Raw genomic sequence first — 24959 nt, forward strand, 5'->3', positions numbered from 1 at the left:
AAAACAACTCTGTCTCTCTCTTTGGCTCTTTAGAGCTGAGAGGGGACATTTTCTTAATCATTTCTTCAGCTTAATTCTTTACCTTGAATGCCTTCTTCACACATACATTGCCAATAGTACACCACTTGTTGTTTTTTGACTAAGTTAATTGCACTTTGATGCCTCACAGCAGCCAGCCTGCTTACAGTCCTGCCACAGCCCTAGAAAATCACCCCAATCAAAAATAAATCATTATTAGGCATGATAAACAAGAGGTTGGATTTATTAGCCTGCTATCTCTGCCAAGAACTCAGCAACCCCAGAAACCAGTTTGCTTACACCTGTGCCTACAAACTCTCTTGAGATTAACTTCAAGCAGACAGTTTTAGAAGATGCAGGCACTGTTTTGAGGACCAATGCAAGGCGTGGAGGCAGTAATTCTGAAAGTCTCTTGATTTCCTTGTTTCCCTCAGTGCCCACATTTCCTCCTTGGATCACCTGTGGTGGCCTTTGGTATGGACCAGGTCAGCACTGGGATGATGCTGACTTAGGTAATGTCACCAAACCCCTCCCCACACTGGCTTTTTGGGGGCTTCAGCTCCTCTCCCATCTGTGAAGATAGGAGCCAGCTCAGGAGAGGTTTCCTTGTGCTCTGAATGCTTCCTTTAGTGGTGCTGGTGGGAATGCTGTGAAAGAGAGCTGCAGTGTCTTGAGAAACTCCTCCTGTGCATCTCAGAGTTTTTACAAGCTGCTAAACAGAGAGAGGGGGTGAGTGATTTGCCTCTCATGTTTAACACTATGGTGTTGCTACTACTGCAGGTGCTGCCAGGTAAGGAGATGCTGCTCCATCCTTTCACCTGCTCCCAGCACAAACCTACAAAGGAATGAGTGAGGAGCCAGATGGATGCAGAAAAACCTACCTGGTGTGCCACCCAGAGTTTGTGAAACTCTTGGATCACTGAAGTGGCTGAAGTTGCCAGCTGGTGGGAATACACCAGCAAGGTGCCTAAACAGCCTAAATGTCTTACCAACAAATGCTCACTCAGCCTCAGATTACCAAAGAGATTTTTACAGGCAGGTCAACTAAGGAAGGGAAAAATAAACCCTGAGTTTCAAAAGTGAGTGTTTAGATGTCAGATGGGTAAAAAAACCAAACAACCAGGCTTCTTGTTATTCAGAAATTTTAGACACCTGAGTAATGGAAACAACCAAAATGAAACTTATTTTATTTTATTTTAGAAACCAATGCTTTTGTAGTGACTAGATTTCATCTTTTAAGAATACTGGCAATATCTTTCAGTGTGTTATGAATTTTTTCCTTAGGTTAAATCGTTGACTGTAAGAACATATAAAACTCACTGAGTCTTACTATTTATCTTACTTGTCTTTATTATTGCACATAAATCTCATTAAATCTCAATTTCAGAGTGTTTTATAAATGCAATGGTTTACAAACCTTAAGGAGGCAAACTGGGGGCATCCCATGATATAGTCATTTCAAAAATTGGTTTTCTTCAAGGGAAGCTTTGTCTGCATAGGGCCAGGTATCTGCACTGAGTATTTTAATTTCCTGCCTTGGTAATTCCCAGCAATAGATTTTAATGAGATATGGATGGTGATAATGACTCATAATTCTGGGGTATTTGCTTTGAGATTTTGATACAAAGTTTAGCAATACAAGCATTTAATTCAATTATATTAAGTGGTTTCTTTTTCAGATGAAAGTTTGAGGCTATCTTCTTACAAATGCCATGAAAACAGGGGTTGTTTTGGATAATTTGAAAGAATCTGCAGATTTACTCTATGGCCTTTCCTCACATTCTTTTGTTTTGATTTACAAACTGAAGCACAAGTGACAAGAAGTCCTGTTTGTCACACACAAGCTGTGTCACTGAAAGAATCAAGAAACCAGACATCATCTGCTTTACATCTCTGGCTGTGCCCAAGCAGAGCAGCCTTGGTGGGCACCTGTGTGTGACAAGATAAATGGCTGCATCAGCACCTTAAAGAGTCAAGTAACAGTTTATGCCCGATTAGCTGCACCAGCTGTTTTGTCAAGATGCATCCAGGTTAAATAATTTGAAATACAGCCTCAATACCAGCTGTAAAAGTGAAAAATTCAAGGAGAAACACCATGTCTGCCCTGTTCCAGCCTGACACCTTGCTTTGAAAGCTTAAGCAGTGTAGCACTGTTCTTTGAGAGAAGAGATGAAAGTGACAGGCTGAGGTAAGAGAAAACAGTTTTCATCTCCAAGGTCCCTGCAGAATTACTACAGCTGTGGGAGAAAATGGATTCATTTCTCCTCTATTAATAAGCTGATAAGGTAAACTGAACACAGAGAGAAAAAAAAGGATGACTTTCCAGAGTCAAACTTTTTTTTCCTGTATAACTGTGTTTTCCCTCTAGTTAGCATTAAGGTTTTTCAAGGTTGTTTTTTTGTTGTTGGCTTTGGTTTTCTTTATATTCAAAGTTACTGGTCCCTGCCTCTTTGCTAACAAATTTCACATAACATTTTAAAAAAACAGTCTCGTAATATGGTAAATATTTATCCTTCTGAATTGATTTTATAAGAAAGAAATAAAGCAAGTATATTTGATTAATGAATTCTAACAGACAAGCTGAATCTTCATAAAAAAACCCCTTTGTTCCCCTGTAGTAGAATTATTTTTGGGCTTTTTTCTGCTATTTGAAGTAACTAGAGCCAAGAGTCTTTCTGGGCTTTTCTGATGAGTTCAGGCTGAGAAAACTCAAATGCTCCTCTCCAGCTGCAGGATCTCAGGCAAAAATGAAGTTTTCTCAAGATACAAGTGCTATTGTAAGAGGTAGCGTTCTGTTAAGCAGCTCATTGGCCACACTTACTGAGAAGAAAACAATAAGTTGAATGAATGGAGCCCTTAAACTCTGTGAATGCAAATACATAACAAATGGATAGGCAATAAGTGTAGAAAGTGAATCCTACAGCACTGTCGTGCAGCAGCTACAGGCAGATCAGTAGTGTTTGATTTGGGCACAGACACACCCAGCAGCAGTGGAGAAAGGGCCTGTCCTTACCCAAGCAAATAACCAGAGACAGCATGAGCAAACTGGTAATCTCAGAGGTGTCTGGAGGTGAGGGGATAGTTTAATCTCCTTCTTTCCCAGTTTAGCTCCTTTGCAGAAGCAGCCAATCAGGGAACTATTTAATACTAATTCTGCTTACAGATATCCTCCTGCTGGGCACTGGGATAACCCTGCCAGTCAGGATTCAGCAAGAAGCTGCTGGGTTATGTATCACCCATCATGTCTGGTTTACACAATGATTTCTTGTAAGATTGTAAGCACCTACTATTTGGGGCCCCTTAACTCACAGTTACATTTTACTTTTCTTTCCTGTTACTTTAGTACTTTTAGTGTAAAAAATGTGGCTCATAGTCTGCCTCCCCTCCTGCAGAAATACCACCTCCTTTCTCTCCCATCAGACAGACAGGGACTTGGACCTTGGACATTCACTTGCTAAAGGGTGTCAAATATATGAGATTCACTTCAAAAAGCAGTTGAAGAAAGCAAATACCCAATTTTGTTGGCCAAAGGACTTCTCCCCACTGTTTCCTTGGCAGAGAACAGTGCTAATCCCTGACATTTGAAAGGGAAAGAGACTTTAGAGGAACTGCGACAAAGCAGGAACTCAATTTATACATGTATTATTCCTCTCAACATAATCTCGAAATGCCTTCCATAAAAAGTACGTGCCTGATATCTCTACAGCTGCTAAAGCGACAGGGCTGATTTAATGAATTGCTTGCTTTTACAGCTCCGATTCGAAGCACGGCAATCCTGTGCAGTCATTCCCCTTAGTTTCAGTGTTTATTTCAAAAGACGAATTCCGCACGGTTGTATTCCTGAAAAGTTTTTGCGTACATCGCTGCAGCCGCGGCTCTCGGCACCGCGCAGTTGGTGCTGAAGGACCAGCGGCGGCCGGGGCCGCTCCCGCCTCTGCCCCCGCGGGTCCCTCCGAGCCCCGGAGTCTGAGGAGCCCCGGGGGCGCTCGGGGAGCCGCGGTCCCGCACCTGCAGCTCGGTGCCCGCAGGGAGCAGCCGCGGCCGCCCCCGCTCCCCCCTCACGCCGCCCCGGCACCGCGCCCCGCCGCTAAACCCCAGCCCCAATCTCCTCACAGCGATGCTGAGCGGATTACGGGCCGGGAGTTCGACGAGTGCCTGCGCTCCCCAGAGCCGCCCTGCCCGCCCGCAGCCTCTCCCCGCTCCCCGCGGCGGCGGCAGCTCCCCCGGGCCGGGCCGGGCCGGCGGAGGAGAGCGGCCCCCGCGGAGCCCGAGCCTCCCCTCAGGCGGCGGCATGCCCCGGCCCGGGGGGCGGCCGGGCTGCCGGGGGGCCGCCCGCGGGAGGGGGCTGACCCTTGCGTGAGGGGGCAGCGGCAGCCGGGCCCGGCGAGGCAGAGCCGCGGCTGCCGGGCGCCCTGAGCGCCCCGCGGGGCCCCGGCATGGTGCTGCTGTCCGGGCACGGCGAGCAGCTGCCCGGGGAGCGCGTCTGCCCCGCGCCCGCCGCCGCCAAGGAGATGCCCGGCGCCGGGGCGGAGAGCAGCCCCGAGCAGGGGGCGGCGGAGGCTGCCGCCGAGGAGCCGGACGAAGAGGAGGCAGAGGAGAAGGAGGTGGAGGAGGAGGAGGAGGAGGATTGCGAGGAGTACGAGGACTTCTCCGAGCTGCCCGACACCTGCAGCATCGCCTCGGACGACTCCTTCTACCCTCCTAGAGGGCTGGACGACGACGACGAGGACATCTGGTCCCTGGAAGGGGACGAGCGCGACAGCCCCGAGGCGCTCAGCCTCTTCCGAGCCTGCTGCACCAACAACAGCATCGTGCTGAAGGCGCTCATCCGCCAGGGCCCCCAGGAGGAGGAGGTGCGGGAGGCCGACCGCAACCGCAGGGTGAGTGAGCACCGGGCAGCCCCGCAGCCCGCACCCTGCCCGGGGCAGCGCGGCTCGGCTGCCGCCGCCTCCGCCCCCAGCGCCGAGCCGAGCCGTGCCGTGCCGTGGCAGCAGCCGAGCCGGGGCTGAGTGCCGCCCCTCCCGCCTCCTGGGGTGCTACCCTGCAGCCCCGCGGGAACGGGACCCCCGGCAGCGAGGGGCAGAGACGGGTGTGACGCTACGCCTTGCCAGCCCTGACTTTCCGCCTTTGGCTAAGGAAGGGTCCGGTTTACGGGATGAGGCAGAGGTAGAGATTCCTGTTTTCCCGCGATCAGTTTTGAATTGGGTCTTGTTTTCCCTCTGTTTACTGGGGACAGAGAGGGACATCGCTGGTAATGGTTGTGTTCAGCGTCAAAAAACCTTCCTCTTTTCTCGGCTGTTCATCCCCTGCAGTACTTTATGATATTCACCTTGAAATTTTGAACTGCTGGTAAAATTTTTTTGAGTTTTTTTTTTCTTCTTCTTCCTTTCGCTCCCCCAAAAATGTAAGCTTTTTCCTGGTTCCTAGACTGCCAAGCAGGGTTCAGGGTGTTCCTGTGTTAAAATCAGCATTTTTCAGAGTTCTCCTTGTATTTATTTTGCTGCTGGTAATCTATTTTGGGGGCTTGTATCACTACAAGTTTTGTGGCTCTGTTTTTTCCTTTGCTCAGTTAGTTGCAGAGGCAGAAGTGTACTTCTCTAAATCAGAAGGTGAAAACTTGGGAAATATTTTCTGTTAAATGAGTTTCTGGGACATTTGAACAGTGGTATTGAAGATTACCAATATTACTATAGTTTGTTTTAAACTTAAGAAGTTATTTTGCATAAACAATCTGCAAAAACAATTCTGTGACTAATCCATGACAGCAGTGTTTTGGAAGGAAGCCTGTATTATTTTCATTGGGCAAGTAACTTGCACATTCTGGCAACATAAGTTGTCTTTGCATTGAAAAGAATGCCATGATTTGTGTTTGGTTCTGTCTGGAGAGGAGCTTTTCTTGTGGCTTAGATATATGTACTTCTAGGATTTTTCCTGAAAAAAATCTTTACTTCTTCTCCAAAGGATTGATTTTAATACAGATTTTCAGTGACCAGACTTATTGTACAAAAGGTCATATTAACACATCTGAGGGAGAAGCAACCTATGGTGTGAAGTGTGAATGAGCAACACAGGACAGAAATAATTTACATCACCTCTTCAGCCCAGGCCAGGATATGATGATGTGGGGTTCTGCAGACCTCAGTCAACAGGAATGACAAAGTTCAGCACAAGCATCACCCTCATCCTGCAGCTGCTCTTCTGGCAAAGGTGATCAGATCAGGGTTGTGAAAGCAGCAAATTCTCCTGTTTGGACAGCCTTCCCTTCACCATCCTCCTCCCAAAAACCAAGTTGTTCTTTATCTCTTCAGCTTCAGAGAAAAGAGACAAAATTTTAGTTTGAATCCAAAAGTTTATTTTTTTTGTTCGTACTGTAAAAACCCAAAACCCAACAAAACAAAACAAAAAGAATATCTACTTAGGCAAATATTCAATTTGACCTGAAATTAAAAATTGGCATAAAATTCTGTTTTCTTCATTTTTTTTATGAATACAAAGGAAAAGGTTCTGGAATTCAGCAACTTGTGAAGCTACAGGAATGATATGGTAGACATGAGTTCACTTCCTCTCTGCCTTCCTCACAGAAGAGCCCCAGTCACAGCAGTACAGGACACTCAGAGCAGGACACTTGTTCTTTTCCTGAGATGTGAAGGGGGTGGGAGAAATCTTTTGACCAGGAAGCAGAAACTTCAGGTGTGACTCCTGCTCGGAGGTATAGAGGCAAATTCTCGTTATTTTGCAAAGGAAATTCACCTTTTTTAGAGAACTTTACCTAACAGATGGAAATTTCACACTGGCCTTTTATTGCCCTTTCTGCGGATTTTTTTTTTCTCTTGAATTTCATTATAAAATCATTGGATATTATTCATGAACAAGACAATTTTGCTGCCACAAAGTAACAGAACAATTTACACATACCTGTTGTTCTCATGAAGTTTTTTAGTTACTGAAACTAAAACTATTATTGGCTTTCAGCATCTTCCTTTGACAGGATAATATTTTTTCTACAATGTTATCTTGTATGCATTTCTTAGAAAGCTCTATTTTTTTCTTGTTTTAAAATATTTTTACCTTTCTTTTATTAACTTTTTTTTCTTTTCTTTTTTTTTCCCCACACTGTGAACAAATAAGCTAGACTTTTGTGTCTTCAAAGTTTTAATTTCTTTTTCATGTGACAGGGCAGAGAATGAAGAATAGCTTGCTTTTTGAGAAGTGGGGTGGTGAAGGGGAGGGCTGTCCATCTGAGGATATTAACTATTTTCACCATCCTGATCTGATAACCTCAGGTATGTAGGTACATTACAGTCTATTTTCACAATTTCAAAATCAAGTTTTCTTCAAAACAGACAAAACAAGTAACAAGATATTGTAGTAAGACAACACTATATTTTGATTCTGAAAGTAAATAAAATCAGCTCACAAAATGTAACATGAAAAAACTTCAAAATGCCCTAAACTGAGCACAATGAGCCTACTTTGTTTTTAATAAGTTTTACCTTGTTCCTGAAGTGTAAGTGTATAAATGTAAGATGTAGAAGCAGTTCTCCAGGAATTGCTAGGATCCAGAGGTACCCTTACTTATTTTCCTGCACCCTTTGTGCCAAAATACATCAATTGGCTCTTTAGAGTCAATGTACCAAGCTTGGGTAGTCCCTTTTTGTGTCATTTCTCCAGAAGAGTGTTTTCCGTGTACACTGTTTGTGAGCTGCAGAACCTCCTGCCAGGCACAAGTTTTCATTAAATCCACCTTCGTGCAGGAAACCAGACTCCACAACATCTGATTTGTTAGTCACCACATGTAGCCTGAAGATCTGCACCTTCCCTGTCTTGTTTTCATTACTGTCAAGACAAAAGCAGTTTCTATATCATTGACTGCAGAGGATCCCCAAGTGGCTGATCCCCTCATCTTCTCTTGCACTTCTGGCTGTCCATGGAATTTGGAAAGACTGGATTGGTACTGCTAATTTCCTCTCCTGACCCAAACTAACAGTGAAATATTTGGAAAATAACTATGACAGCAAAGAATACACAAATTGTACATTGTGCAGGGTGACCTCTCATTCTTCAATGTTTTTTTATTTATCCTAACAGTAAAGAGGGATTTGAAAATAGACAAGGGAAGATAAAATCATGGCTCTGGTGAAACTTCCTGACCTGATTGAGACCCTAGTTTCACCTGGCTAATGGTGCTACTTTTCACCTTACCATATGGAGACTGGTTCTCCTTCCTCACTAGCCAAATTGCTAGAATTTCAGATATTTTTATCTCATCATTTTAACATCACTTGATATCAAATTTTGCCTGGTGACCAGGTTTATATATATATGTATACTTAGAAAGACAGAGTTTCAAAATCTGGTGTTACCTAACTGCAGAATACAAGCAAATTTAGAATTTTGCCATGACAATAGAGAAAGCATTAAGAGATGGGGGAGAGAGAAAAGAAGGCAAAGAGCATTCCCTTGCCAGGTTGAAAATAATCACTGCAGCTGATCCACAGAAAGATTTTGTGCTTATCTTACATGTGGTACAGCCCATATTAGCAAGAATATAAGAATATTCTGTTGTAGTATTTTTCAGTTATTCTTTTTTTTTTTTTTTTTTTGAGTCTTTTGTCCAGTTCCATAGACAGCTGTGGACATAACTGTGGGAATGTTTCTCTGAATGCAGCCTAGGCTTGTTTGTGCACTGCACACTGTGAGGGGATGTTTTGGAATGGCATCACGCACCTGGTTTCCTCACTGGGTCCATGAGGTATCCAAGGCATCAGACCTGTCATGTTCTCCTTTCCCGGTGGTGCAGGCTGCTCCTCAGGCTCTGTGCTGCCACAGTGAAACTGCTTTGGGAAACTCACCCAATTTAGGGAGCATTGCCCTTCAGAATTTTTCACAGAGCAATGCACAGTGAATCCTCCATGGAGCTGACACCTGAATTTGTCCTTGCCAAAGGGCTGGCCTTCTGAAATTGCAATTGGTTGTGAAGGACAGGGAGCCAGTGGTTTGATTCCCAATTTCTGGGTGAGGGAACTTTGTGTTGGATGATGTTTTTCCAAATAGTCTTGTATCACAAAAGTGCCAGAGCTTGTGTAACACTCCATTATCCCTTTTTATCTTTTTTTTTTTTAATCTTCAGAATCTTAACTTAAAATAAAAAAATCAGGAGTCTAACACTTTCTGGTAAGGGATGAAGTTCCCCCGTCACATGTTGCTTTTCAGTTTTCATGGCACATAGCTAACCCAAGTTAACCCATGTCAGACAAAGGATTTTAAGAACATCATCTCCTACAGTGCTCAGAATATTTTTTTCATTATTATTTTCATAGACAGCTTCAATTCCTTCATATTATTTTATACAGGGCATTCTCATGGAACAATTGTATTGAAACTTAACATCATGACACTAAACCATGAAAGGGAATTTTTTGGAGTGAAAGTACTTTTAAAAAGACAACAAAAGTAATATAATTTAAATCCTTTAGAAAGTACAGAAATCCTCAAATGCAGTAAAAAATGTCCCTGGAAATACATGTTTGTGCTTAAAAAGAAGTGAGCCAAGTAAAGAATTATAGATGTCAAAAAAAGGGGAATTCTTCTAATACAGTAATTACAGCTCAAGGTTAGCCATCAGAAAGGAATAGACAAAGCATGGAAAATATGAAGTGAGCTGGCTAAGAGGGGATTTGGTGAGCACGAACCAGACTGATGCAGGTAGGCACTCAGAGGCATTATCAGAAGAGCGTGGGCAGGTTAGCTGTCTGCCTCCTCTCGTCTGTATTCATCTGCACTGTTAGGTGACTAATGCCTATGTAAACCTGGCACAAAAAATAATCCTTTGAAGTAACTTTACTGGAGAAAAAGTATGTGCACAGAACATAATTTCTACAGATTAAAGAGAACAATTAATAAGGACCCTGAGGGTGTGTAGAATTAAAGAATGGCAATGCAGGTCTTTAGCAGACTGTTGGAAATGCATGGCCAGAGCAGGCTGTGTCCTTCATGGAGCTGACAGGTAATATGACATAATGTGTACTTAGTGTCAAAAGCAGCATTAGTAATAGATGTAGGTCATAGTGGAATGGACAAATACAGATTTGGAGACCAGATGAGAAAGTTGTACAAGTTTAATCTACTTTCAAGTGATAGTTTCAGCTTCTAGAGAAACCAGATGAAGAGTAGCTTCCTTGAAGAATTTTGACAAATTGCTTAATGGGAAGTGTATGGAACAGGAGAGGTGTTTTTAGTCTGACAGTAGTACAGGAGTAAAGGTCACATCAATCTTCTGTTCTGCTTTAAGCAATGTTCCATGTTAGTGTCTTAAATCAAGTGTGTGGCTTGCAGGGCTCCTCAGAGATGCAGGGATGATCCTGGTTACCCATCTGAGGACAGATTGGCTGCAGATATTTAAAAATACAGCTGCATTTAAAATCCCATGATAGCCTAACAAGACTGGTTGTCCTGGACAGCTTTCATCAGTAATTATGACAGACATATAATGTGTTTTTAGCATAACATGTCCATAACACATGGGACTTTGGGGTGCCTTACTGCCTTTTCCTAGAAGAATAGCAGAGCTTTAGTTTACAGTGCATAAATTGACACTGCTAATGCCTTCAGTCCATTAGGAAATTCAAATTTATGTTCTCATAGAGGAATTGCTCAAGAAGGAATATTGGCATTAATTTCCTTTTGTAAAGCTTCCGAAGATTCCTCAGGGAAAATTTATTGAGGAATCATAGGAAGTTGAAGCAGAGAGCACTGCTACAAAACATCTGATCACTCTGAAAAAATGGGTTCCTGTTGAGTTTCAGTACTTTATAGGAGGTACTGAACTTCAAATCTGCTGGGAAAGGAAGTGGTCCAAAATCCCAATATTACCAAATTCTTCAGCTCCAAGCTAAGTGCCAGTAAGGCAACAGTGGTACCTCGATTTATCAAGGCTTTAGGTCTCAAGGCAAGGACTCTGAGGAAGAAATAAAAAATGTTCCTGTCTCGGACACCAGATTCAAAGCTGCCTGGTGGTGGAAGTGGTGATCTGGGCTGTGGCTCTTGGAGGCTCCCGAGTCAGTATCAACAGATGGAAAGGCAGGGACAGGGATGTCAGCCCCTCATCAGGGAGTTCCCTTTTCAGAGGTGTGAGACTTGGTTCTCTTTCACTCAGTCTGACTTGGTGCTGGGTTTCAGGGGATATTTCCAAAAGGGTTTTGCAAGAGGCATTAATGTTCCCTTTTGTGTGTGGCACAGAAAAAACTTGCCATCATCTTAATTTTAGTAACACACTCTTGTGTTTATGCTTGGGAATATAAAATATGACAATAAGTTGAAACTAAAAAAAGATGAATGAGGAGTGCAAGCAATCAAAACATCTAATTGGATCTACTACTCAAGAAGAAATAGACAGAAAGATAAAATCCCCAAAACTCCATTATACATTCTGGAAAATGTCACTGTCTGACAGAGACCAGCAAAAATCAGGTGTTTTACTGTAATACTTCTGTATTTTGATAGTACTTCAACTTCACAGAGGAGATGAGTAGTAACTCTTGTATGACTTCACAGGGGTTGATTGCTTCGCACCAGAGGAGCCAAATATATATCAAGTTTATGTAAAATTACATTTCATTAAAACACATTTTTCTTCCTCTAAAGAGTAGTGATACATGGTCACCAACTAAAATTCACTGTTAGTTTTGAAATAAAGGTGGACTTGAAAGATGTAAGCACCTTTACTTATAGAAAATACTGCCTGGATGAGCATGGGGGGTGTGTGTGCATTGCCAAAGGAAACCATATCTGGCACGAGAGCGCCTGTGCAGCTCAGCTCACATCTACCCTGTGCAGGGTTAGCATCTCTGGTGTGGACACAGCCAGCACCTGGCCTGCATTTTCCCAGAATCCCAGTCTGTTCTCCTCATTCATCATTTGATTTTAGGCTTTTGAGCTCAAACGCCCAAACTGGCATCATTTGTTGCGTTATGGTGTTTTGGAAATCATTAACTATGCTGGTACTAAAACTGGTAAAATATCTCTTTGCACATACTTACTTCAGATATGGTAAAATAGCTTTCAAGTAGGATAACATAGATCATAAGATGCTGCAGTTTTTCCCAAACTGGAATGCTGGTCATTAATTTCCATATCTTTTCCAGTGCTTGTACTTATTTTGGACAAATTATTCTGTTTTGGCTGGGGTTGGGGGGAGGGGTTAGCAATTTATATGAGTGCTATATTGCCTGCTGAGAATTTTCCTGCATGTTCTTTCTGTGTCATCTGTCATTGCACTGTGGAATTAGGTTTATCTTTTGGGAATGAGGTAGAATTGTACTAAAAACTAATGGCAACGTTGTTAAAAACTGCTGGTAGGTTTTTTAAAAATAGAATAGAAAATCTCTGGAGAATGTGAAAGCAATGAAGAATTCCCACAGGCCTTATCTGAGACAGGAGTTCACCTTTAATGTTTTCATAAATAAAGTTTCTCTCAGAAGATTACCCTTTTAAATGATTTTAAATATTATGCCACATCAGTTTGAATTTACCTGTTTCTGACCGTTCTTTAATTAAATGCAAAAATGGAAACCCTCCAACCTGGGCTAGATATAATCCTGTATATAATCCTGATATAATCCTCAGTGAGTCACAAGAAGAAATAATCAAGTACTGTAGGAAGAGGATTGTTGTCACAGTGTCTGTGGTTGCACATCTGGCAGTGAATTAGCAATTCAAATTGTATCCACTGTGGGAAAAACCCACTATGTGGAAATAGTTCCCATTTTTCAATTCTATTATTTCCTATCATGTCTGTTAAATTCCATGGGGAGCAATTTGAAAGCAGGATGATGCAGAATGGGAATGACTCACGGTTAGGCTTTTGTTGGTTCACACATTTCGGATGTACAATGTTCTGAGCCTGATCCTGTAATATCCTCTCATATGTGAGGGTTGGGGATTTTTTTTTTTTGTCTTCTGCCTCTCAGTACATGAGGCCTCATCTTTGGGACAGCTTGTGTGTGGACAGACCAACTGCTGGCAACAAGAGATGCTGCCAGCAGCCACCAGAGCTCAGAACTGGGCTCATGGAGAAGTTTTGAAGTTTTGTTTCTATTACTGTAGGAGGGAAGCTTATGCAGAATCCATTGTTATTAGTTTTCTGAAGTTCAAAAGTAGCAGATAATGGGACATATTCAATCTGTTCACATTAAAAGAGCCTTTCAGGCGGTATTTGGCTTCTTTTCTTTCTTTTTTCTTCTTTACAAAACCTAGATATCTTGCTATTTGGAGCTAATAGTAACAGGGCTCAGCTCAACTGTTTAGCATTTGATTGAGAAACACAGGAAGGGTATCCATGTATTCATAAAAGTGTCTTTAAGTGTGGATGAAAGGAAAGGAAGAATTTCTTTGAAAGGTGGTGAGGTACTTCTGTGTATCTGCAAGTATCACACGAGTTTGATAAAGGATCCAAGAGAAGGCAGAGTCAAAGCTCAGCTCCACAAAGGAGTTAATTTAAAATACTTTTCTTTCTACAGAGTTTTCTGCAGATTTTCTCTAAAAAGAATGAAGTAGCAATAACTTCTTAGGCAAAGAATGTAGGATAACACATATTTGCCAGTTCTGCAAAATTAAATACAAGTATTAGTGAAATACCACAAACACTAATGCAATAGAAGTGTTTAGACTTCAAACACTAATGAAATATAAGAGCCCTTCTGAGCTAGTAAAAATATAAACATAGTAGAGGAGTCTTCTGCTTACACTGAGACAAGCTGTAAATGCCTGGAAGCACGGAACAATGCCAGCCAGAGGAAACCTGTGCCTGGGAAGAAAAAGGTTGTTTTCCCTGCTGTCCTACAGGCACATTGCAGGCTCACTGCCGTGTTAGGTGAGTCCATGGACAGCATGACTGTATCAGAGACACTGCTCTGCCACACTGCTTCAGCTGAGCTCCCCGTGCAGAGCTGCCAGCCTGGAATAAAACACACAGGGTTCCTGGAGGAACAGTCTTGCCAGTGGTTTGAGGGGGGGAGGGAAACCATTCATGGCTGACAGGGAAGAAAAACAATGTCAAGGACTCTGGGAGTGGAGTGAAAGCCTCTTTCTTGTACCCCAGGGACAGGGGCAATCTCCCAGGCAGAGGCTGTGTGAAAGGGCTCCAGTGGTTCTGGGATCCCCCTCAACCTCCTGCCATCACCAGTCAGTGGGACAGGCCAAGCTGTGCTGAGTCCTGCTGTCATTTACGTGGGGGCACTGAACCTTCCTTGCCACCTATTTGTGGCTGTGCTTTCTTTTGTTTTACTGCATTAATGCTGTATGCTCTGCAGGAATTTTACAGTCCAGAAAATTCTTCCTCTTGTGAGGATGCAACAAGGATGCTCCAGTTGTGAAGATATCCATGAGCAGAACTGCCTGTGGAATAGGAACTGCAACTGAGTGCTTGTTACATGCTAATCTTTTTAGTTCCTTACTTGAATTGAAATAGTGTGTTTATTGAAGTCAGATGTGTCAGTGCATTTACAATACTTATCTTCATAAAAGTTCCCATGAAGTGTGTAAGATCCTTTACATATATGTGGATACATGAAGCAAATACTGAAATATTGAATACTCAAGTTAAACATTTTAGAAGCAGTAAGTTTCTAAAGCACCTGAAAGGAGATTGTGGTAGGTCCTCTTTCTCCCAAGTAACAAGTGAGAGGACAAGGGCAAATGGCATCAGGTTGTGTCAGGGGAAGTTCAGGCTGGGTACTAAAAAAAATTTCTTCACCAAAGGAGTGGTTAAAAGAGGAATCTGTGTGAGGAGCTGCAGAAGTCACTTGGTTTTTTCAGCCTGGAGAAAGGGAGACCTCATCGCAGCTACAACTTTGTGAGAGGAAGAGGAGAGGCAGGCAGTGATCTCTGCTGTGTGGTAACAGTGACAGGACCCAGAGAATGGCCTGAAGCTGAGTCAGGGGAGGTTTAGGTTGGATATTAGAAAAGGGTTTTTCACCCAGAGGGTGTCTGGGCACTGGGACAAGCTCCCCAGGAAAATGGTCACAGCACCAAGTCTTACAGTGTTCAAGAAACATTTGGACAGTTGTCTGAGGCACAAGGTGTGATTCTTGGGGTGACCTGCCCAGGGCCAGGAGTTGGACTTTGTGATCCTGATGGGTCCCTTCCAAGCCAGCTTATTCTGTGTGTTTCTGTGTCATTCTGTGATTAAGTGTTGGAACAGGTTGTTCAGGGAAGTGGTGTGGTCACCATGCCTGCAAATGTTGAATAATGAGTAGATGTGGCACTTCTCAGGGTGGCTTAGTGAGCATGCTGGCATTCCATTGAAGGCTGGATTTGATGATCTTGGATGTCTTTCCCAGCCTTATTGATTCTATGATTCTGATATCAGCAGCCCAGAACCAAAAAAAAAACAGAAAAAAGAAAAAGAGATGGTGAAAAAATGTCAACCTTTCTCTTAAAGTTAATCACACAAATTATTTTCTTCTAAGGCAAGAGATTATGAAATGTCTCTTACTTGCTATTGCCATTTTTTTCTTTCTGTGGGCGTTTTTAGCTTGACCTAGTTTATGCTTATTACAGTCAGCACAGCTGATTTATGAGCAGAGGCTCCATTCACAGATGGGTGCAGGCAGAGCTGAGGTATTCAGGTATACATCTATGGCAATGTTCACAAATGCATTCACCATCCTCTTAGGATCTGAAGTCAAATGAGGGAAAAAAGGCCTAGCATGGAGGTTTCAAGTAAGGTAATGCTGTTTCTCATATCTCACCACTCTCTTTTCTGCTGTTGTTAAAATTATGAAACCCCCCCATCTATCAGGTGTCAGTAGAGAGTGCTGTGATCTCTCTTTGGAGCTTCAGTACCTGATGCTAGATCAGTAGGAGCTCTCTCCTGCAGGAGATGCGCAGACAGTAACCATGGGGAGAAACAGATCAACATTGCCAACTAAATGTCATAAATATGTGTGATATGGGTGAAGATACCACAGAGAGGAAGGGTTTTAAAAATCACAGGGGTTCCTTTAGTGTCAGTGGAAAGGAAGAGTGACTCCAGGGCGGGCCATGGCAGTCAGTGCAGGAGCAGGGTGCCCAGGGCACAGGCACTGAACCCACAGGGACACTCTCACCCTGCAGCTTCCAGCTCAGGTGCCGGCTGCTGTGTCTGCTGGGGCAGGGGACCATACCCTGCCTGACCTGCTCACCAGGCCACATTCACAGATACTCACTAGTCATGTGCAAAACCCCTTTGTTTACCTGCTGTGCATGTGTCACCGAGGGACATCTCCCCAGCAGAGTGAGCTGAGGGCTGGTGGCTTCAGGATGGACTGCTTAGAGGGCAACACAGACATTCTCTTTGAACACTTCACAAGCTGGGTGTGCAGGGGAGCACAATCTTGTTCACAATCTTGTAATGAATATCCTTGGTGAGGTAGCCTACTGTCATTTATCTGTCTGTCTGCAGAGTTTGAAAATTTAGGTCAAATATATCCAAATTCATGCTTTGAGAATTTATAAAAATAAATTAATTGTTTTGAGAATTAACAAAAAAAAATTAGTGCTGGTTTTTCTGTAATGTAAAATAGTAACTGTAGTAATTGCAGTTGTGAGTTTAATGTGTGTATTGGCCCTTTTTTCTGTTTACTCCCTGCCATCCACAAAACACATTCCTCTGGGGAAGAGGTTTTTAAAATAGTGCTTAGTTACCCTGTTTAGATTTTGAGTACTTGCCTAAAAATACTGTATTTTCCTCTTTCTCATGTAATTTCTATTTCTAGTACAGTGACTTCATCAGTTGTGATTTATTACTAAATTGTTAGTGTGTATCCTAAAGGAACTAAGAACTAGAGCAAAGCCTGTACAGTTTGGCAGCTTATCAGTCACAAAGGAAAGGGCAACTGAGCATTGTTCATGTGATGTAAACCCTTACAAAAACATTCCAATATTGTCAGCATTGCTTTCACAAACTTTCTTCTCTTCCCAGAGCTGTGTCCTGTTATTTCCTTTCAGATTTTAAGGTCCTCAGGGAGTGCATCTGGAATGATTCTACTTCATTACTGGTGGTACTGCAACCAATAACATTCCAAAATATGTGATCTTGAAGTCTACCTATATTCTTTGAGCTTTCAGGATTGTTGCTACAAAGCAATATCAGTTGGTATAACCATGTTATTTACAGAAATTCTACAGTAAATTCAAAAATCCAACGTGAGATTTACAAATGTGAAGGGCAAGAAGGTGATTTTTGGCTATAGGGTTTTGATACCAATGTTAGTTAGAATCAGTTAATTGCAACTAGCCTTCATTTTGGGTAGGTGCTACTATTTGTTTCTTTCCAGAGATAGATTGAAGGAGTCAGACTCTGAAGGGAGCAGGAAACAGTCTACCCATAATTTTCAGGTAGAAATGAAAAGACCAGATTTGGTCTTTAGAAGATTTCCATATTACCAAGTAGCATTCTCTCATTTTGTGTCAGAGAAATAGAAAAATAACTCCAAATGCTGAGAAAAACATTAAAAATATTCTGCTACTGCTTCTAGGTGTCTGAATACTGTGGGAGAAAAACATAAGTTTTACCATTCTTCCACTGCTACTTTGTGGTCTCTTCAGCTAATGGAAATAATAGAGTTCTCAGAAAATCTGGGATGAGAAATTGCAGCATTTGGTAAGCAACTGTAAACACTCTAAGCATGTCAGCTTCCACTCCTCAAATAAGAGAAAAGAAAACAAACAGTATCTTCTGAAGTCATGAGAAAGATGAACTGTTAATTGGAATGAATCCATATTTATTCTTATTTTTTAATTGAATTTCTTTTCCATAAAAATTTGCCTTTCTCATTGATTTGAGTAAAGGAGGATCTTAGCAAACCTTCCTGTTGCTTTTACTACACTGCAGCTTTTCTACACAAACCTAAGTGACCCTAATTCCTATTGAACTAGAAATAAAAGCCAGTGGAAACTCACAACTTCACAGCCAACCTCCAGATCAAGGCAGTTTGAAAGAGTGATGAAAATTTTAGCAGCAGGGAAAGGAGAAACCAGGAATTACTTAGGAAATTGATTATATAGTCTCTGAAAAGATCCTAAGTCTAAGTTAACATGAGGAATTATTCCTACAGCAAATAGGCCAGAGATCTATGATGCAGAAAGGCACATATTGATGAGGTTATTCATGCCATAAAAATGTAATATGAATGAAGATACACAGAAAGTAAAATGCTGTAAAATTCGCAGTTTTCAAATCTGGGTGTTTTCTTAGCAAGGAATGTAAAAAGAGAAGGAGATTATAAGTTGTTAGTCTTCCAGTAGAGGCAAAATCTTGGTATTTCCTCCCTGTGCTTTCTAATATCCAGCTGTGTAGGATAGGTTAGAACACACTTTTTATAAGGTTAGATGGAAGACATGACACTCCTGAATCAAAACCAGAAAGGATCATAACCTGTAAAAGTCTTTGAAGTCATTAAGGTACACATGCCCTTCAGTTTACTGCTGTATGAGTCATTGCCTTTGTGCAGCTGACACAATCTCATCTGACCTCTGTTTCCTACCTGAGGCATGGAAGGGGTTTTTGGCTCTCATTTGGTACAGCTGGGCAGAGCCTGGTGGCCTTCTGTACCAAGTGGCATGTTCTCTGTGGAATAAAGGGCTTAGAGGCTTTGAAACCTACATAGTTAGGATATAATCTCACACCTTTTCAGAACTGAAAGTATCATTTGTGCATTTCTTTGGCCAAGGAACAAGGTGGGAATCAGACCTAGGAAATGAGACACTTAGCACTGGATGATAAAATGCTTATTAGAGGAATTTAAAAAATGAAGAGCAGAAGGTGTCACTCTCAGTGCCTCTGCCTTCAGAGATTAGGGCTGAAGGACCTGCACCTTTGTAGATTTGGTGGTAAGGAAGGAGAAGGTTTGTGCTGCCGAGCCCTGTGTCCATACCCAGGGCAAGGGAGGAGCAGGATTTGGCAGCAGCCTGTGCTGCTGGTTTGCCTCACAAGCTCCTGTGGCTGAACTGCTCCAGTAGGGGCTCTGTCTATGCAAACAGGCTGGAAGGCTGAGGCTCCCTGGGGAGCTGTGCATGGAGCTGGGAGGTTTAATGCTGCTGAGATTTACTGTCCTCAGAACACACATAGATGGATTTAAGGATGCTCCTTAAGGGTCTGCTGGTGAAGGAGAGCAGCTAGTGCTCCACATTCTCAGTTGTGATGAAATGGAAACAAGTGTCAAAAAAAAAAAAAAAAATCTGGGCATAATATTTACCATTTAGCATCTTAATTATGGTTGAATGTATTCAATCATCAATCAAATCTAGAAAAGCGAATCTTCTGTTTTTGCCTCCATCTCCTCTAAAACTGCTTGATTTGTTCTTGAGTATGGCTTGTGAGTGACTGCTAAAAGGACAAGGGCTAACCTTAGAAAAGATATTGTTATTCTTTATGGAGTAGGTACATAGTGGGTTTTGTTCAGTGTATGCAATTATGTTGCACAGCTGAAAATTTATGTTGTCATACATTTCTACTAAGAGAATACCAAATTTATAATAGAATAGTTAATTACACCAGCATTTACTGTCTTCCTTTTAAATACAGAAATACCTCTTCATCCCAGCTTTTTATTCTCATTATTCCTATTTACTGCTAACCACTCCATGCTTTTCTAACGGTCTAGGAGTTTCCTTCTCTGTCATGCTCTTCAGCACTATGAAATTTAAAAATTGCACAAATAATAATGGAATCTTCTTTGCAGTACTTCTTCAAAGCAAATGTGCTTCTTACGTCTTAAGAAATTCCGTAGCTTTGGAGTTGGGCACCACAAAAATGAAGACAATTATGTTCACAAGTCGCCTCTACTGTTTGAATGAACAAGTCAACGAACCAATCATTGCAGTTACAACTTACTCGTGAGGACGAGAGGAGAGACAGACACTGATCTCTCCTCTCTGGTGACCGGTGACAGGACCCATGGGAAGGGCCTAAAGCTGAGTCAGGGGAGGTTTAGGTTGGATATATGGACAAAGGTTCTTCATCCAGAGGGTGTTTGGGCACTGGGGACAGGCTCCCCAGGGCAGTGGTCACAGCACAAAGCCTGACAGATTTCAAGAAGCGTTTGGACAATTGTCTCAGGCACAAGTGTGACTCTTGGGGATGGTGCTGTGTAGGGCCAGGAGATGAACTTGATGTTCCTGATGGGTCCCTTCCAACTCAGCATGTTCTATGTCATTCTGAGCTTTAGTTTCCAACTGCACACTGAAAATTTCCTATAAGCCAGCTGTCTTTTCTTTGCTCCAGGGCCTGCAGCATCGTTCGAAGGTCCCGCAGTGTGTTCAGATACTGCTTTCATTAGGGAGCTGCTATCCAAAAAAATGCCACCCTGCAGTCAAGCAAAGTCTTGACATACCCAAAGACTCTTGTAATTCAGCTGCTGTGATACACAGAGATCTGTCAAACTGCTCTGAGAAACCTCCATCAGATTGATACATGCTGAGTTTTTTGTAGAGTGCTTCTTTTCAGCAAAAGCTGTTCATTTGTTGAGAAAGCTGTGTTCTAAATGTCTGCCATTTCTCCCATAGGTATAGGTCCCTAAATTAAAAAGCAGACTGCTTTTATGAATTCCTGGACTCCTGTCTTAGTAATGTCTGTTTTACAGTTTATCTAAATATTCTCCAATTTTATGGAGTAGAACTGTTTCTGGATTGCTTGACTGAAACTGTTTTATAAAGTATATGTATTGTATTTAGCTGTTTAAACAAAGGCAAGTGATCTCTAGAAATTCCAGCTATTTGAATATAAATGTGAAATTGCTTCTCCCTCTTTTTTTCACAGATATTTAATTCTGTCTTCTTCAGATTCAATAGTATGTTAATGTTCAATTACTCCCTATATTTCTTTATTACTTAGGTGAATGGGGTGTATTCATTAGAAGATTAAGTTTTTAGATCCAAGCACAGAGGCAGATCTTTCCTGCCTTTCATTGCATGGAGCTAGACTCAGCTGAGATAAACAGGGTGATCACAGGCTCTATAGAAGAGGAAAGACTCACTCTGCTCTTGCCACCAGGCAAGGACATGCAGTACCAGTGTGTTCTGTATTTGCTTATTAAACTCAAGTCGTAATACTGTAGTTACCTTGAGACAGATAAGATGGTGATGCTACTGTGTCCTACCTGGGTATTCCAAACATGATTTTTATCTTTCTTGAGCTGTCTAATCACACCCTGATACCTGTTAGCTGTTACAGCTACAGTGAATCCTTATCTAGCCAACTGAGATGATAATAAAAGGGAAATTTAAAATGGGAATGCACACTTAAGAAAAAAAAACGAAACCCAACAGCAAACCCCAAGCCTGCTTTTGAACCATGTTATTCATGATTTTTAAAAAGTTGAGTATAAAAAACCAGTGAGCTACTAGAGGAAAAAATGTCCCTCTGGACAGATTGATTCCATGTCACAGTGTGTGCTTTCTCAAACAAAAAACGCCAGACTGAGCCTCTTTCAGATTAATAAGGTGGATGAGCCTATTCCCTAGATACATCACTAAATTAATGTGAAGCTATTCACTAGGACTTGCAAGCCAGTAGCAGCAGCATTCTTGGTTTAGCCAAGTGCTAGTCTCTGATCTTACAAAACTGTAATTCTGCCTTTTCTTAAAATAGATGTATTTTTCACAGGGTGATGCTAAACCTTCAGGAAGGAACCATTCCTTAATGAGAAGCCTGAGGCATGCTGGATTTCCTCTCCAGTGGCTGTGTGCAGCCTATCAGTTACTTTATTACTTAAATAGACAGGATTGTAGGTTTATGGGGTTTATAGTAGGAGTCCTTGCTCTCTAATCAGCCATGAACATTACAGAGCCAGTGTTGTAGGTGTAAGTCACAAGAGCACAACCATCTTTGCCCTTGACCAAAGAACATTTACATAAAAAATAGAGGTCTTACTGAAACACAGGTCATGTGTTCTGCTGTAATTTAAAATGTGATCACAGTCACCAGTGGTTCTAACAGCTATAAAAGATGAAAAAAATGAGAATAAAATTTATAGTGCTTGTGAACCATGCATTCTTGCAAAATTGCATACTTTGTTTGAAGTTAGTGCTTTCACCCAGAAATGAAAATCTCCAGGATTCAGAAACTGTGAATTTTTCAAGACTGTGTTTAGAAAAATAATTATTAATGCCTCTTTTCTCTCTCTCCCTCTCCTTTTTTTTTTTTTTTTTCTTCTTTTTATGGAGACTCAGTTTCAGTGCAGTTTGTGGAGCGCTACTGATAAGCCATGCATAGGTGGGAAAGAGCAAAAACTTCCTATGAAGTCAGGAACTGTGGTACTTTCCTCCAAGTTTCACACACCTGAATACTAGGAATAATACCTATAAAAATACATTTTTTTTGCCTCCAGCGTGGTCATCTGTGATATTCCACAGCAGCTGCATTCCGTAGAGTTGTAGGATTACAGGATTGCAACCTTTTAGGATCACAAGAGTTGACACTAATCCACACATATAAAAATCCACTTTAGGCCTCTGAGTGAAAAACAGTCCCATCCATTCACCACAGATGCATCTGTTGCTCAAAAACACTTATTTTCTAATAAAAAGCCAGGAGACTTTTTAAAAATATTTATACACCAAAAAAAAAATTTGCTTTTTTAGAGCTAGGGAAATAAAAAGAAGGGGCATAAATCAGTGGAAAACTAGACTAGGTAAAACCAGAAGCATAACCGAGATGAAGGAAGCTTTTTCATTGTGGAAACCATAATGAAAAGGGCTTTTAAGAACCTGGACTCTTTGACATCCAAAGAACCATTGTCACTTGCAGTAGTTGATGATAACCTGAAGGGCAAGATAATGAGATCCCATCAGTGGGATCTTTGCTTGCTAGAAGTAAAATAGCAATGTTTGGTCCAGGTGGAGAATCCCTTTCATATCTACCAGTAATATTTCAACATACCGTTCTTTCTACATTAGTATTAACCTTGCATTTCCATGAACAACAAGGTTGTTGTCACCATGTTATCCTCTTGTTTGAAAAGAGGATTTTGGCTGTTGCTATGTGATAGCACATCCAGACAGAAGGATGTAAGGTGAATCCTACAGGGGAAATACTAATACTCTCATCTGAGACACATGGTGCCCTTCTGCTGTGCAAGGGCAGCTGCTCCCTTTGCCCTTTTTTTCACTGGGGAAGAAAGTTTGCCACATTTTCCTGGTCCATTCGGGTCAATTTCAGGATCAATAAGCTTATTAGAAGATCCAAGATCAAGAGGGAAGGTTATTATTAGAAGTGCTAGAGAAAAGGAAGCAATGAAGTTCAAAAGGTGGAGCACAGGATTAGTTGGGAAGAAGATACAATGAGGGTGTTACGTTTCCACTGATGCCATTATGTAACTCATTGTCCAATGGCAGTCTAATATGGAGACTGGGCTTCTAGTGCTCTTACAACTTCCATGGATCAAAGGGTGAGGAAATAGGCCGGCACTATTGTGTGTGGTATTACTGAATTATACAGCAGGTTGGGTTGGAGGGGAGTTTAAAACTCATCTAGTTTTTTTACTCGCCTCATTATGCAGCACTGTGTGTAGTGTGTGCTCAGTTCCCCTCTTTGGAGTCATAAGACGGGTGTACAGTTTCTCTTCTTGAGAGAATAGGGCCTCTGCAAGGAAGAGATTTCACCCTGATGGGTATTTTACTTCATCAAGATGGTTTTCTTTTGAGGAAAAAAGAGCTTTCAGGTTTAAGGCTTTTGTTTGTTTGTTTTTTGGGTTTTTTAGTTGGTTGGGGCTTTGGGTTTGTTTTTCCCCCCTGTGTCAGATTAGCCACTGATGAATTGCTCCTGGGCTCTTTCATTGCAAGGTTTGGGTCTGGTGTGATTTCACAGAAGAACAGTTGCAAAATGAATTTACAGAAGTTGGAGGAAAACTTGGGAAACTTCTTGGGAAGGTCTTTCCTAAAGAAAACTACAGTACCTTACTGCCACAAGAGGGTGCTTGCAAGCTCATAACTGGTCATTTCAGAGACTTTCACAGTGAAAATGTTCTGGGGGCTTTAAAATATTCTTTACAGAAGAGACAGATTAGATACAGTGATAGATTCTGATGGTGTGAAAGGTTGTACATTCATCTTTTGCTTGGTGTCAAGTTAAAATTTATCTTTATGAAGATTTTGTGAGAGGTCTCCTGAAAAAAACCCTATGCATTCAAACACTATTAAGCTTCTTGCAACAAATCTCAACTACAACCTGCCTGCATCTGACAGAACATAACAAAAAGGAAAATGCATCTATTAAACACAGAGAGGAGTTGAATCATACACTTTAAAGCCAAAGGGAGCTGTTTTTGACAGAGTTATGTCAGTGCACACAATGCATTTCACATGGCTTCTGAATGCCCTACAAAATGCTTTTTAAATGATGTAAACTCTTCTTTTCATCCTAAGTGTGTATGAAGGTGTACATATATTTAAAGGCAAGGAGAGAAGTTGACAGCAGAGTTTGTCAGGTGCAGGAGCTGAAGTTCACATCTAAACTTGTTTCTGAATGTTCCCAGAGGTCTTTTGTGCTGAGAGAGTAAACTGCGTACAGGTCACACCAGGTTTGGTTATGCTGTTAGATGACCCAGCTTTGACTATCACTTTGTTTACCTTTTAGGAGGTTTAGTCATTCTGAAAACAGAGTAAACAAAATGCTTGTGATAGGGAAGGCTACAATTTTGACATTGGATTTTGAAGTAATCTGGCAATTGAGAGACTCTCCAAAATGCTTTACATATAATTATAGTCACAAAAGGTACAGTTTGAACTTTATTACAAGCACTCTTTTTTCCAGTGATGCCCAAACCCACTGCAGCTCTGTGCAGCAAATAGCCAAAGCAGCAGGTGATCCCAGCCTCAGGTGTCCTCAGGAGGAAGCAGTCTGCACTTTTCTGCTTTGAATCTATCAACAGTTGGAAACAGCTGTTCCAAGCAAAGCACAGTAA

General features: G+C 41.8%; 1 protein-coding gene across 1 annotated transcript in view; it reads left to right on the forward strand.

Moving 5' to 3' along the window:
- The first annotated feature begins 4454 nt into the window (after positions 1-4454).
- ANKRD33B (ankyrin repeat domain 33B) overlaps positions 4455-24959 on the forward strand; it is a 45139-nt gene continuing 24634 nt past the window's right edge. The window contains exon 1 of the mRNA XM_054284863.1: positions 4455-4898. Within this exon, the coding sequence (XP_054140838.1) occupies positions 4455-4898 (444 nt within the window). The remainder of the gene's footprint in view (positions 4899-24959) is intronic.

Source organism: Melozone crissalis, unplaced genomic scaffold (assembly GCF_028551555.1).
Source record: "Melozone crissalis strain CALT ecotype California unplaced genomic scaffold, PUWL_Pcris_2 ptg000042l_1, whole genome shotgun sequence".
Lineage (NCBI taxonomy): Eukaryota > Metazoa > Chordata > Aves > Passeriformes > Passerellidae > Melozone > Melozone crissalis.